This window comes from Gopherus flavomarginatus, chromosome 25 (genome assembly GCF_025201925.1).
Source record: "Gopherus flavomarginatus isolate rGopFla2 chromosome 25, rGopFla2.mat.asm, whole genome shotgun sequence".
Classification (NCBI taxonomy): Eukaryota; Metazoa; Chordata; order Testudines; family Testudinidae; genus Gopherus; species Gopherus flavomarginatus.
Genome location: NC_066641.1, coordinates 12,515,714 through 12,531,200, shown reverse-complemented (window position 1 = coordinate 12,531,200; position 15,487 = coordinate 12,515,714). Strand labels below are relative to the sequence as shown.

General features: G+C 37.7%; 1 protein-coding gene across 3 annotated transcripts in view; it reads left to right on the top strand.

The window, feature by feature from the left end:
• Positions 1 to 15,487, top strand: part of IKZF3 (IKAROS family zinc finger 3) — a 50,977-nt gene that overhangs the window by 2,774 nt on the left and 32,716 nt on the right. For 2 of the 3 annotated variants that reach the window (XM_050934528.1, XM_050934526.1), the window contains exons 2-3: positions 8,020 to 8,073; positions 9,129 to 9,239. In XM_050934528.1, the coding sequence (XP_050790485.1) occupies positions 8,020 to 8,073; positions 9,129 to 9,239 (165 nt within the window). The remainder of the gene's footprint in view (positions 1 to 8,019; positions 8,074 to 9,128; positions 9,240 to 15,487) is intronic. The other variant, XM_050934527.1, reaches the window with a different exon arrangement.

The following is a 15,487-nucleotide window of genomic DNA, read 5'->3' as shown; positions in this document are numbered from 1 at the left end:
TACATGCAATAATAACAGGGTTAATTGTCTTTAAAAACTGAAAATACAAGAGAATGCAAATAGTAATCTGTGAAATAGGTATTTGCAGTGAAATGCTGACTCCATTGAAGTCAATTGGAAAACTTCAGTTGACTTCAGTGGGGATGAGATTTCATCCTTGATGTGTAGAATTACAGTTGCATTGGAAAATGTAATATACTAATAAAAAAGGCAAAATCCTGCCTTTAACTGGTGGTGGCAAAAAGACAGAAGAGAACATAACAGTGCCAGCTTCACACTTGCCATTCTGCTGGTTAGAGCTGTGTGGCCAATAGAAAGATATTATTCACTGTATATTTAATGGAAAAAATCACAAGTCATTGAATACACGATTCATTACATATGTTCACAAGTTATTCAGCCATGTCTGTCTGCTGATCAAATAACAGAATAAATTGTTCTAAATGATTTTAGGCTTAAAATATAACAACATTCCTTGACTAAGTTTGTTGTTAAGTATTATTTGACAACTCTAATGCTGGCATAGAGTGAGTCTCACTATCTGTTACACTTTACTTCTGTTTTGTAAATGAACTTTGCGCACCAAATGCAACATACACTTTAGTCAGCTGCACCCTTCCCATGTACCCTAGGCAGCAGTTCCTGCCTCCATTAAGTTTATGAGGACTAGCTGGCATGTAAGTGAGCCCCTCCTTGTGCTTTTCTGAGCGCTATGTAGAGATATTGTCTTACTGTTTTCATGGAGCACAGAGGCTTCCTGTGTCCATTTCTCCTTCTAGCACACCTGCATGGTACAAGGAAGGATTTGGCTCAAAATATTTTACTGAGAAGGGAGGTCTGAGGATATATATGAAGAAAACATAAGGGCTCGAAGGAAGGTCTTTTAGAGAAGACTAATGTCTGATGAAATCCAGGTGCAGATGAATGGATATTGAGGCCTGAAAGTTATGCAAAGACTGTGGTATTAGTGAATGAGGGAAAAAATGACACATAATGTCATTATTTTTTTTATTTGAATTAATTAATTTATTTATAGTGACGTATTTCCCAAAGGTCCTGGTCATGACCAGGGTCCTATTGTGCAAAGCACTGTACAAATCCACATAAAGGGATAGTCCCTGCACTGAGAGCTTAAGGGCTAGTCTAAACACCATTTTTGTACCACCATAACGAGCGGTTTTAAAAACCGATATAGTTAAAATGGTACAGCTCCCTAGTATGGATGCAATTATAACTTTAAAGATGCTTATATCGGTACAGTTTAGTGAATTAAAGTGGTATAGATTATTGAATACAGTATAAAAGTTCTTATACTGGTATAGCTGATTGAATACCATACAAAGGTGCTTATATTATATATAACTTATTTGAATAAGGCATACCTTTATGTGGTATAACTGTGTCCACTCTAGGGAGTTGTACTGATTTAGCTATATTGGTTTCTAAATCAATATAATGGTACAAAAACTGTGTAGACGTAGATCAGCCCTAATTTAAGATAGTCTCTAGGTAACTTTAATTTATATTTTACTTCCCAAGTCCATTTGTGGACCCTCAAGAGCAAATAGCTGCCACAGTACAGTGCAGACATGCCCCCAACACGTTCCTGATCTACCCACTGTGTTTAGTTCTGGGAGTTTGGCCCCTGCAGAGTCCTTACACCAGTTCTGCACCAGCCAAGTTCCCTCTCCCTGCCCATGCCTGCATAGGGAGCCTTTCCCACTCATTTTAAGGCCTCTTGATTCTGTCACAGTGGAATAAAAATATGATAGTATAGCAAAATCAGGCTGTTTGGTACATACACAAGATGTTTGTACAACTTAGAAGGTATAAACACACAAATAATTAGAATTGATGTCAGTGGTCCCAACCGGACATCTACCTAGTTATTATCAGCTGGGAGTTACCCATCAGTATCACAGCAGAAGCCTGTCATACACTGTTCTAGGCTTTCATATTTAGACATTATAGGGTAAGAAAATGACAAATCGAATGCCTTAGGTGTGAAACTCCTTGATTTCTAAGTCCAATATTTCTAGTAATATTTAATTTTTTTTGCGTTTAACTTTTTGACTGTGACTTTGGAACATGACAATGTAATATGTTTATTTATGATCTAAGACAAATATGAAAAAAGTTGCATTGCATGAATCAATGGACCCCTACCTTTTTTGCTGAGCATTTTAACACCTTTTCTTTGGGTATGATTTGAATATAATAAAATTAGGCTTTGGAAAAAAAACAGATTAATGAAGAGTTAAGATTTGTAATAATTTGTTTTTATTCCCATGATTGATGGTTTCAGATAATATAGGCTCTGAAGAGGATTTCTTATCACATGAAAATGGAAAGCTAATTCACATTTCACAATTGATTATTACACTGAAAATGTAACTGGAGGATACATTAATAATCAGAGAGTTAGCTATTTTTTTCTTTTATTATTAATTGTGCTCATTGCCAATGGAGAGTATTTGAGGCATTTGCATTGTCAGAAGAGAATACTAGCCATTTTACATTCCTAATGGAAAAAAAACAGGGATAGTGCTTTTTTATTTTATTTATTTATTTATTTTATGAGTGAGAATTTCTGAAAAGGGCAAAGAAAGCCACAGGAAGGGCATATACATATCAGTGGACAGATATTCACTCAGAGTGTCATGAGATACAGCAAGGGTGGATTTTGCATTTGGATTTCTTATTTAGTTTTAAGGTGGGTAATATCACATGATGCCAGATGATTCCTTTTTGAGAACACTTCAAGAGATGCCTAGGATCTCAAGTTATTCCAAAAAGGTCATAGAACAGGGTGTACTCCATAATTTGCCTAAAGATCAACCTGTTTTAGATAACACATAAGCGACTTTTGTCTCCGGGTAAATTCACCCACTTTTGGTCAAAATATGTTCTTTTCTAAGATTCTGCTTCAAAAATGCAGACGACATGCAGAACTGGAGACCTGTACTGTACATTTTTGTGAAAATTAGAGAAGGTCTTCAAATTATGCGCTATACGTTACAGTATATAAAATACAGCTTTCTTTATTTCTGAGATCTACATTGCAGATATCGGAGATGATTTTTTTATCTATACTTCAAAAGAAAAAAAATTATGTATTGTGTAACATTTATATTGTGGTAGAACCTAAATATCTCCAACAGGTTGGGTCCCATTGTGCTAATCATTGTACAAACTTGTAGTGAATGACAGTCCCTGCCTTCTTAGAGGTGGATATTTTTATATTCTTGGGATCAGGCCCATCAGGAGCTAAAAATGTATGTCATGTAGCTAAAACCAACATTTTATTTGTCCATTCAACTGTGAAAGGATTAGAGATGAAACCAGAGTATGGAAAAATCAAAGCAATACATGTGAAAAAATACTGCCTGTGAACAGTACCCACCAGATCAGCAAATGGTTGCCCAAGAAATCAGACAGTAAAACAGAAGGAAATTAACATTAATGGAACAAAACTACTTAGCCCTTCTATTTAGCTGATGATCAGCATATCAAGTGGTTATTTGATATCAGTGGGAAATGGGATTGAAGAAAAACATTAGCTGTCCCTGGTGGTGGTTGTTCAGAAGATGTCTTCTCTGAAAGTCTTTGGCCGAAGGGATCTCTTTTTTCATTACATAAGGTACCTGGTGAAATGTATGGGCAAGAAAACCAGTGGAAAATATGTACTAGCTACTTATGCTAAATAATTTGTTTTACCTTGCATTTTGCTGTGATGCCAGGAGTTCCTTTTCCAGATCTGAAAAGGAGCACTGTGTAGCTCAAAAACTGCTTCTCTTACCAACAGAAGCTGGTTCAATAAAAAATTGTTACCTTATTCACCTTGTCTCTCAGTGGAAAAAACTGTCATACAAAATGAAGTACCTTCAAGGCAACCTTCAGGCCATTTATTGTAAAGCATTTAAAAGTATAACATTTTATAGAAATTAGCATGAACACCCAACCCCCCCCCAAATTGTTTTCTTTCTAATTCAGGCCCCGATTCAGGAAAGCACTTAGAGACTCAAGCATGTGCTTAAGTTCTTTCTTGAATTGCACATTCAAATATTAACTTTGGAAGACTTTATTTTGCAACATGCAACACTATTCAGAAATCACAAAATCATAAATGAGTCAGAAGTGACAAAGAGAAGGTTATTTCCACAGTCCAAATATATATATTACTGAATTATCACACTTCATATAAATCTGGACATGGTGTTAAATTGTTAGGTTTCAGAGCTGTGTCATCCCATAGCAGTTAAATGAAAAACAAATGATTTAGAGATGGAGAGATATTACCTCTTTATGTTTAGGAATTATATTATGACATCTTTGTCTTTATGAATATCTCTGCTTTAGATCTTATATAGAGATCTCATGGTGACTTGGAAGGGATGAAGAGACATGAATAAATTAAGGCTGTCAAGCAATTAAAAAAATTAATCGCGCAATTAAAAAAATTAACTGCACTGTTAATAATAGAATACCATCTATTTAAATATTTGTGGATGGTTTCTACATTTTCAAATATATTGATTTCAATTACAACACAGAATACAAAGTGTACAGTGCTCACTTTATATTTATTTTTAATTACAAGTATTTGCACTGTAAAAAAACAAAAGAAATAGTATTTTTCAATTCACTTAATACAAGTACTGTAGTGCAGTCTCTTTATCATGAAAGTTGGACTTACAAATGTAGAATTATGTAAAAAACCCAACTGCATTCAAAAATAAAACAACGTAAAATTTTAGACCCTGCAAGTCCACTCAGTCCTACTTCTTGTTCAGCCAATCGCTCAGGCAAACAAGTTTGTTTATATTTGTAGGAGAGAATGCTTTCTGCTTCTTGTTTACAATGTAACTTGAAAGTGAGAACGGGTTCTCATGGTGCTGTTGTAGCTGGTGTCACAAGATATTTATGTGCCAGATATGCTAAAGATTCATATGTCCCTTCATGCTTCAACCACAATTCCAGGGGACACGTGTCCATGCTGATGACGGGTTCTGCGCGATAAGACTCCAAAGCAGTGTGAACCGACGCATGTTCATTTTCATTATTTGAGTCAGATGCCGCCAGCAGAAAGTTGATTTTTTTTTGATGGTTCGGATTCTGTAGTTTCCACATCAGAGTGTTGTTCTTTTAAGACTTCTGAAAGCATATTGCACACTTTGTCCCTCTCAGATTTTGAAAGCACTTCAGATTCTTAAACCTTTGATCAAGTGTTGTAGTTAGAAATCTCACATTGGTACCTTCTTTGTGTTTTGTGAAATCTGCAATGAAAATGTTCTTAAAATGAACAACATGTGCTGGGTCATCATCTGAGACTGCTATAACATGAAATATATGGCAGAATGCAGATAGAGCAGAGGATATACAATTCTCCCCCAAGGAGTTCAGTCACAAATTTAATTAACGCATTATTTTTTAATGACCATCATCAGTATGGAAGCATGTCCTCTGTAATGTTGGCCGAAGCATGAAGGGGCATACACATGTTTAGCATATCTGGCACGTAAATACCTTGCAATGCCAGTTACAAAAGTGCCATGCAAATACCTGTTCTCGCTTTCTGGTGACATTGTAAATAAGAAGAGGGCAGCATTATATCCTGTAAATGTAAACAAACATGTTTGTCTTAGCAATTGGCTGAACAAGAAGTAGAACTGAGTGGACTTGTAGGCTCTGAAGTTTTACATTGTTTTGTTTTTGAGTGCAGTTATGTAACAAAAAACATCTACATTTGTAAGTCACACTTTCAGAACAAAGAGATTGCACTACAGTACTTGTAGAGGTGAATTGAAAAAATACTATTTTAAATCATTTTTACAGTGCAAATATTTGTAATAAATAATATACACTTTGATTTCAGTTACAACACATAATACAATATATATGAAAATATAGAAAAACATCCAAAATATTTAATGAATTTCAACTGGTTTTCTGTTTAACAGTGCAATTAAAACACCAATTAATTGGTGGTTTATTTTTTAATCGCAATCAATTTTGAAAGCAGCAAAGAGTCTTGTGGCACTTATAGACTAACAGATGTATTGGAGCATGAGCTTTCGTGAGTGAATATCCACTTCATCGGATGCATGGATGTGGGTATTCACTCATGAAAGCTCATGCTCTAATACGTCTGTTAGTCTATAAGGTGCCACAGGACTCTTTGCTGCTTTTACAGATCCAGACTAACATGGCTACTCCTCTGATAATTAATTTTGAGTTAATCACGTGAGTTAACTGCGATTAATCGACAGCCCTATAATAAATATTATGGTCTAGTTTGAGAACCAGTACTTTTTGGTGCTGTTTTTGAGTCTGCCTCTGAGTTTGTTTGACCTCGAATGGTTAACTTAATTTTTCTATAACTAAATTTTTCCCATCAGTAAAATGTGTATAGTAATATTAACCTAACTTACAGGGAGTTTCAGAGGCCTCATTAATGTCTGTAAAGCATTTTGGTATCCTTGGCTAATAGACACTATGGAAATGCCATGTATAACTAAATGTGAGAGACGATAGGGATTCTGATTTAATTTTAAGATGACATTTTCATAAGTGTTGGTCTAAATGCTTCCATTTAAGTTCGATGGGAGAAGAGTTAGGCCAGTGCTGAATACTTTTGACAATCCCACTTCAAAAAAGGATCAATTTTTCTTGCTGTTTACTGCTAATTACTATTTAACCATAGTGGGAGCTACACACATACAGTATTTGAGAAATGAAAGCTAAACATAAGCATTTAGGAGACCAAAATAGATCCAAAATTTGTAGCAACTTTATCAGGCAGGTACAAGACTTTTTTTAAAAAAACTTACTTTTACTATGCTGAACATGTCAGCAAGGTCACACTCACCCAAAACTTTTAGGATAACCTCACACAGTGCCAGGCATCTTTACTTTTTAGTTAACAAAGCTTTACATTTTGATGTTGCAGAGACCACAAAAATGTTCCATAAACAGTGGTGGTAAAGAAAGATAATTATGGGGTAAATGTCAGTAGTGGTTAACACCTCACTGCCACAGTATGTGTATTTCTGTTATGTAACTGTCAGGAATGAGTTTTATGTGCTGGGTCTCTTGTTTGATTGTGTAAAGACAATTCAAGATTTTTTGACAGGTAAAAGTAAAGAAACAAAAATAGTGAAGGAAAGAGGAAATAAAGGAACAGGGAGCTATGGCACCATTAAAAAGGTGAATATTAAAATCAGCCACATTTGTAAGTTGTCATGACAGTACAGGCATCTAGAAAGTGCAGTACATTGATCTACACAGGCCAGGATTTTAAAAAAATCAATGACTGCCTAAGCTACTAAGGTCATATTTAGACACCTAATTAAGTCATTTTCACAGGTGCTGAGAACCTTTAGCTCCCACTGATTTCAAAGTGTCCTATTGGGTGCTCAGCAGTTTAGAAATTCACATCACATATACTGTATATGTTTCTAAATACAGACTTAGGAGTCTATCTTTAGTCTCCAGTTTTTTAAAATCTCTGCCCCTATGAGAATTCAGAAACAAAGTTGGTTTTGCACCCCTAGTTACATAAATTTGATGTAGCAAAATTAATAAGAGCTTTTTTCCTTTTGTTAATAAGGGAATTTAGGAGCATCTAGTACTCTGCTCCACAGAGATTCCCCGATACATAGCTATCACCATCAAGCTGCATTCAGAATGAGGTCTTAAATGGAAAACATAGATGATTTGATTCACTAATACTGAGAAACTATAAAAGGAAGAATGCTGTTTGCTTGTTTTGGACACCTAACACTAGTCGAGCTATAGAAAAAGAATGGGTATAAATTAATTATATTGCACAAATTCCACTTTCTAAAAATAATTCTTGGATAGCTCTTTCTTTAGATTATTAATGTGTCAATTTTGCTGTGTAGGTTTATTCATAATAAATTATACTCTTATAGCTTTGTTAGAGCAGAGATAAATTTAAAAAATATTATTAGCAATTTAGATTGCTGCTAGCATTTACTTTGTCTGTGTCTTTTCCAGATTCACAGTCAGGTATGGACCTAAGTAATTCTCAGGAACAGTCAGTGGCTACAGGTACTGTACCCTTAAGCTTTCTCTCACCCTCCTCTTTAAAATCTTAGTTAATTTTAACTGGGAAAAAATGAAATAATTGCACAGTCTGTTCAGATTAACAATGTACTAGATGATACATTACAAAACTGAAGATGGGCATTACAGGACAGAAAATTAAACTCTGGAGTTGAAGTAAATACATAAGAGGGTGGTAGAATTTTAGAAAATAATGTGATAGAAGAGAAATCAAAAGAATGTGTGATAGAGAATTATCATTGCTCATGGACAAAAGAAAAGGTTTTAGAGATGAAGCTGGAGGTTTTGGTATCTGGTTAAGAGATTGTTTGGGCTTTTTCTGCCTGGAATTGTGGGATAAGCACCATAACTGCTGTTTCTGTCAAAATGATCATCAGTGAAGAAGTTAACAATTTTCATATTTAAGGGTGTAATTTTTCCAAAAGCACCTAAGTGATTTAGGAGCACAAATCCATTGACATCAATGAGACTATTCATATGGTTAAAGTTAAGTATGTGTTCAAGCACTTTGCTAGATGGGGGCCAGAGTTTTCAGCACCTTGCAGGATTGAGCCCCATATGAACAAAGTACATCTTGTGATCATTTTCTAGGCTTTATTTAAAGTTATTGTTTATTTATATGCTAATTCATAAAATTAACTAATTTGCAATGGGTCTCCTAGTCAATAGGACACATTAGAAAGGTCCTACAGCATATTATGCTTCAGTTTATATCAGTTTTTAACTTGACTCAGAACAGTTCCAGAATATTTAAGTCTGAACAATAGACACTCCTTTTAGATGTATATTCTATGGCATTGGTGATAGTTGCTGTTTTAGCAGGGTGTGTAGTTTTGGGGATCTATTCCCACTTCAGTCAATGACTCAGTGAATGATCATAAGCAAATTATTAAGCTATGTTGCAATGTTGTCCATCCATAAAATGGGTACTGACACGAGTGTTGTGAAAATTATTTCGTTTCCAAAGTGCCTTGAGATAATTACATGGAAGGTGCTATTGAAGGGTTAATTATTATCATTTAACATTTTCCTTTCTTCAGAAGGACAGGAAGTTTTGAAAGACTGTAATGTGAACAAATTCCAGGAGATGGAAAACATGGATAGTAGGGAAGATATGAAAGAGCACAGTCAACCTCATGAAGAAACAGGAGGTAAACAGGGGCTGCATGATGAAAACCAATAGTTAAAGATCTTATTCCTTTGATTGTATTATGTTCATGCCTAGAAGTTTTAATTAAGATCATGCTCCCGTGTGCTACGTGATGTACAAACATTGAAATATGAGTTTGAGGTCTGAACATTTTAACAGATTCCCGGTGATATGCAGATTGGAGTACTACTATTTCCCATCAAACAATTTCCATGTGCAGATTGCACATAGGTCATGCATACAGGACCCATGAAACATACACTATCAGGTTTGTTCTCAGATAAATGCTGTATATTTCAATCTTGGTTTTATGAATGAGTTCATAGATTAACTGACTTTATTATTTAGCAAACTCTAATGGTGTGCTCAATGCTGTACAAAAGCTCAAGGAAAAATGGTCCCTACCCCAGAGAACTTATAATGTGTTACTTACACAGACAAAACAGGTCATACACATATATTAAGTAATAATATATCAGATACCAAGACTGTAGAACAGGGATTGGCAGCCTTTCAGAAATGGTGTGCCGAGTCCTCATTTATTCACTCTAATTTAAGGTTTTGCATGCCAGTAATACATTTTAACATTTTTAGAAGGTGTCTTTCTGTAAGTCTATAATATATAACTACTTTACATACAACAATAGTTTTAAATAAGGTTTTTAAGATGTTTAAGAAGCTTCATTTAAAATTAAATTAAAATGCAGAGTGCCCTGGACCAGTGGTCAGGACCCAGGCAGTGTGAGTGCCACTGAAAATCAGCTTGCGTGCTGCCTTCGGCACGCATACCATAGGTTGCCTACCCCTGCTGTAGAAGAAGGGAATGTGGGTGCAATTTTGTTGGGAGCCATGACAGACTTTCAGATAACAAGAGGAAGGATAAGCAGGGTTATTTGGGTAATGCACCTCATGCAGAATCATTCACTCAATGTTTTGTTGTTGAAAATCATACACTGAAATGTTTTGAAAAAAGTAGTTTGCATATAACAAGATATACATGCTAGCAGGGCACTGTGCATCAATATCACTTAGCCCCTTTGTTAGCTCAGAATATTTTGTCAGCTTTCAGCTTCATTTTCTAAAGAAAGAGTAGATTATTCTAAACTCCTGGGACAGGGGTGCACTAGAATCTTCAACTGCTGTATGCAGTAATCTTTTCCCTGTAACTGCTCAGTGAGGAAGAAGCTGAGCAGCTCCATGTTTTTATTGACAATGAATTCAAACAACAAACAATTTCTATATATCTCTCAAGGAAGATACAAGTATAAGCACAAATATTACACCCATGTGCACCTATTTTTAATTGAAAAGATATCTTATGTACATTTATATGTCTTTAACTCTTTCTATCTAGAAACGGGTATGGCTTCTTCTCTGTAGTATCAAAGCACCTAACAGGCAAAAAAGGATAAAAGATGCAGTCCTTGGACTCCTTATAATCTGTCATGGTGTGGCCTTTAGGGTTGCAAAATTTGAGAGGGGGGCCTTGAAACAGGTCTCAGTATCTGGATGGTTATAAAGTGAAATCACAGCATTAATAAACATTCCAGCTACTCTGAGTAGAGCACGTTCATTTATGCCAGTTCTTAACCACAGACAGTGAAAAATACTGCTTGGCAGAGGATGTGGTAATATATACTGAGGAAAAGGCATGTGGTGTTTTACCAGTTTCATATTGCCACTTGAATACAGCATGTCCATGAAAATACAGTAGTATCAAGACAAATTATGTCTGTGGCTTCAGGTGACAGTTTTCTGAACCAGGATTTACTTAAATCATGCCGTTTTAAAAAATTGTCTCTAATTGGTCATCTAAATCAGGGATTCTAAAACTTCATTGCACCGCGACTCCCTTCTGACAACAAAATTTAATACACGACCCCAGGAGGGGGGAGCAAAGACTGAGCCCACTTGAGCTCTGCTGCCCTAGGTGTGCCAAAGAGGAAGACCAAAGGCTTCAGCCCCAGGCAGAGAGTCTATAACCTGAGCCCTGCCACCAGGGCTAAAGCTCTGAGGCTTAGACTTGTTGGGGTCCACAGCTGAAGCCCAAGCCAGCCCTCAGGGTCCCGACCCACTTTGGGGTCCCCACCCACGGTTTGATAACTGCTGATCTAAGTGAATAAAGTTAGACATTATCTGTTTTTGCCATAACTTGGAAATAACAGTTTTACTTTGATCTAAAATGAACTTTCACATCGAACCTTTGAGTAATTAAAAATAAAACTGCTTTAACAAAATACAAAACGATACATAAAGTAAATTTAGTGCTAAACTGGTGAATGAGGTTAGAATGACCATATTGGAGACAGAAGTACTTTATTTCTCCACAAACTAGGTATAGCGCAGGCAGCAGGAGTAGAAAGTGGGAGAGGAATTATTTAAGCTTAGTACCAATGTGAACACGAGAACAAATGGATATAAATTGGACACTAGGAAGTTTAGACTTGAAATTAGATGAAGGTTTCTAACCATTAGAGGAGTGAAGTTCTGGAACAGCCTTCCAAGGGGAGTAATGGGGGCAAAAGACATATCTGGCTTCAAGACTAAGCTTAAGTTTATGAAGGGGATGGTATGATGGGATAGTCTAATTTTGGCAATTGATCTTTGATTATTAGCAGGTAAATATGCCCAGTGATCTGTGATGGGATGTTAGATGGGGTGGGATCTGAGTTACTACAGAAAATTCTTTCCTGGGTGCTGGCTGGTGAGTCTTGCCCACATGCTCAGGGTTTAACTGATCGCCATATCTCGGGTCGGGAAGGAATTTTCCTCCAGGGCAGATTGGCAGAGGCCCTGGAGATTTTTTGCCTTCCTCTGCAGCATGGGGCAGGGGTCACTTGCTGGAGGATTCTCTGCAGCTTGAGGTCTTCAAACTACAATTTGAGGACTTCAATAACTCAGAGATAGGTTAGGGGTTTGTTACAGGAGATGCCTAATGGGATTTTTCAAAAGGATTTAAATGACAAAGCTGCTTAGGTGCTTTTGAAGAGCCCACTGGGCACTCCTTTGCATCTTTAGTCACGTACATATCTTTGAAAATCTGGCCTGAACCTACAATGTACCACCTGCCCAATAACCTGGCATCAATTGGGACATTAGTAGTTACTTGACTACCCCCTATCTTTAGCCCCTTCACAAAATTTTCCCAGGCACTTCAACAATCTGCAATAGTATGGAAAGGAAATTATCCAAATAATATATTTTTTGTGCAGAGAAGAGAACATTTATGTTGACCCTGCTCTTGTACATATGTTACATTATTTTATATGGCAGCTGACCTCCTGCAAGCCTCTTTTGTGCAGTAACTTTTATTCTTGAAAACAAAGGTCCTGTGAATTTTACACATCAAAGATACTGTTATTAATATCGATACATCATCAATTCACTCTTCAGTAAACTACCTCGCCATTATAACATCCATCCTTCATGAAACAACCCAGAGTATAAACCTACTGCAACACCACAATAATCCACTCCTCTGTGAAGATCCTCAATGTACAAATAAAGAGATTTTGAGAAATAGAAGGATGTTTTTATTACATAAAAAGACATACCGCAGCATCACAACATAAAATGACATTTACTACTTAAGAACATAACAATGGCTACAGTGGGTCAGACCAATTGTCCATCTAGCTCAGTGTCGTGTCTTCCACCAATGGCCAATGCAAGATGCTTTGGAGGGAATGAACAGAACAGGATAATTATTGAGTGATAGGGAATATATAGTCCAGTTCCAGTTTCTAGCAGTCAGAGGTTTAGGGACACCCACAGCATGTGGTTGCATCCCTGACTATCTTGACTAATAGACATTGATTGACCTATCCTCCATAAACTTACCTAATTCTCTTTTGAACCAGTTATACTTTTGACCTTCACAACATCCCCTGGCAATGAGTTCCACAGGTTGACTGTGTTGTGTGAAGAAGTACTTCCTTATGTTGGTTTTAAACCTGCTGCCTGTTAATTTCATTGGGTGACTCCTGGTTCTTGTGTTATGGGACCTCTGGTTCTTGTGTCTTGGGTTTGCTTCACATACAGTTCTGCACCATCAGTCCAGTAGCGTATGCACACAGTAGTTCTAATTTGTGCAGCATGCTGAGTGTAGGTTATGCTAGCAGGCTCAAGTGTAGTTGCTTATGTGACTGTGCATGTACTGATACCAATCCAGCTGCCTTCACACTCGACTGTTAATTAAAAACTTCACTTTTGCTTTCACATCTGCTATATAAAATGCATTGGGTATGATATTAATTGGAACATTAGTCACTGGACAGTCATTGCAGGTCAACAACCATCTTCATTTTACTTCCAGTTACCTGGATGCACGTTCCACCCAGTGACAGGGTGCTAAGCAGAAAGCTGCTTAGCCAACCCTCTGTCACTCCAGCTCCAATTAAGGGAGGTGAATTGGAGCTGGGTAAATCACCTGGCCCTGATTGGGGAAGCTGGAACAGCTGCTGCTTCCTCAGGCTGGGGCTGGATAAAAGCCCCAGGGAAAGGAAGCCAGGAGAGGAGCTGGGAAAAGGGGAAGCTGCACTAAGGGAAAAGTAGCTTGTCCCTTCTCGCCTGCTGGCAGACAAGCAGAAAGGGATTGTGTGTATTGTGGTGAAACGGTGATGGGAACACTACTTGTAAAGTAAAACACCAGGTGAGTACTCCAACAAAGAACTCTGAGTGACTTTCTCAGCCCAGCGGGGGCAGGAATCAGGTGGGCCCAGCAGGGACACCGCTACACAACCCCATGCTGCACCTGCTGGATTTACTACTGGATGTGCATCTTTTGGGGTTTGTCGTAACTATGAAAAGATTTATTAGCCATTGCAAAAATGGGTATGCAAAGTCATCCAGAATCACAACGCTAACATGACAACATTGTTAGTGGGAATACGGTTCCCCTTTCTCTGCTCTCCACAAGTCTGCTGTTTTTGGAAAATTCTGGCATTATGCTCTTTGCTGGACCACCTTGTGTACACATTCATGAACATTCCTTGATGATCCACCAAAGCTTTCATCACTGCTGCAGCTTTGAAGATTAAAAATAAATATTTAAGTGTAAAGAATTTTAAATGGATTCAGTTCGGGTGACTCAAATGCTACGCTTGCCTGCATCCCTTTGTGGGTGGAGAAGGTCCCAGAGCAGCAAAGCTGACAGTCCACTCTTCTGGGTGGGGATGCCATGGAGGAGCTACACCAGGGACCGCCACACCCCATGCAAAGCACAGAACCCTATTCCACAATGTCCTGGAACTTGGCTTACAGCAGGATGGGGGAAGGAGGCTGGGGTTGTGGTGTGTTCCAGGCCTAGGGAAGAGTTCAGTAGCAGAAAAGATGCTGCCACCATTGCGCCTTTAGAAATGGAAGTGAGGAGTGCAGACTCAGGCTTAGCTGGCTCTTTCCTTCTTTTCATCATCACCAATCCCAAAAGTTTTACAGGTCAAACCAGGCTTTGATGGCATCTGTGCAACCAGCGTTGTCCATGTTCTGGCCCCTCTTGTGGCCTTTGTACTCTGTTTGATCACGCACCCTGCAGCACATTCTGTATTGCCCTGCAAGCCTCCACAACATACCCTCCACTGACTTCCCATCATCAAGCTTGTCCCCAAAAGACCAGGGCAGACAGTTTTCACAAGGAAGTCCAAAATCTCTTCCACATTGAAGCAGTGCTCTCATCCTTGTGGTCTGGTGCTTCACTATCAAGCTTAGCTCACCGAAGGCCTACCAAGAAGCCTCCTTTCCTATCCTGATGTTATATAGCCATGGACGCTCATGCCAGGTTTTGAGAAGAACTCAGTTCCACCAGCCTATGGTCATTGTCCATGCCCAAATGGTGTTCTTCATCTGCTTGGATGGCGATCAGGCATTTGATAGTTTAGAATTTTTTTCAATTAAAAATATCTCCAACAATAATAATTTTCCTGTATTACTGCTGTAAGCCAGCATTTTCCCTGTTATTTGATTAAATCATCCATATCTGGTAACAATAATCACTAGTTTCTTAGAGCTTGTTCACTTATTAATCTTGCATTATCAATGGAGGTGGTCTCTATATAGAATAATGGAGACATGGTTTCAGGCTTTGTGCGAGGTGGGGACAACTGAAATCTGTATTTTGTCCAACTCTGGATTGGTTTGGTAGAAGTTTTGGCCTAACTTTGCAGATGGTGAGATTGGGAAACGTCAAGGAGACATTACAGAAAATTAATAATGGCAATAAATGAATTAATGTCAAAATATCTCATCAAAGCT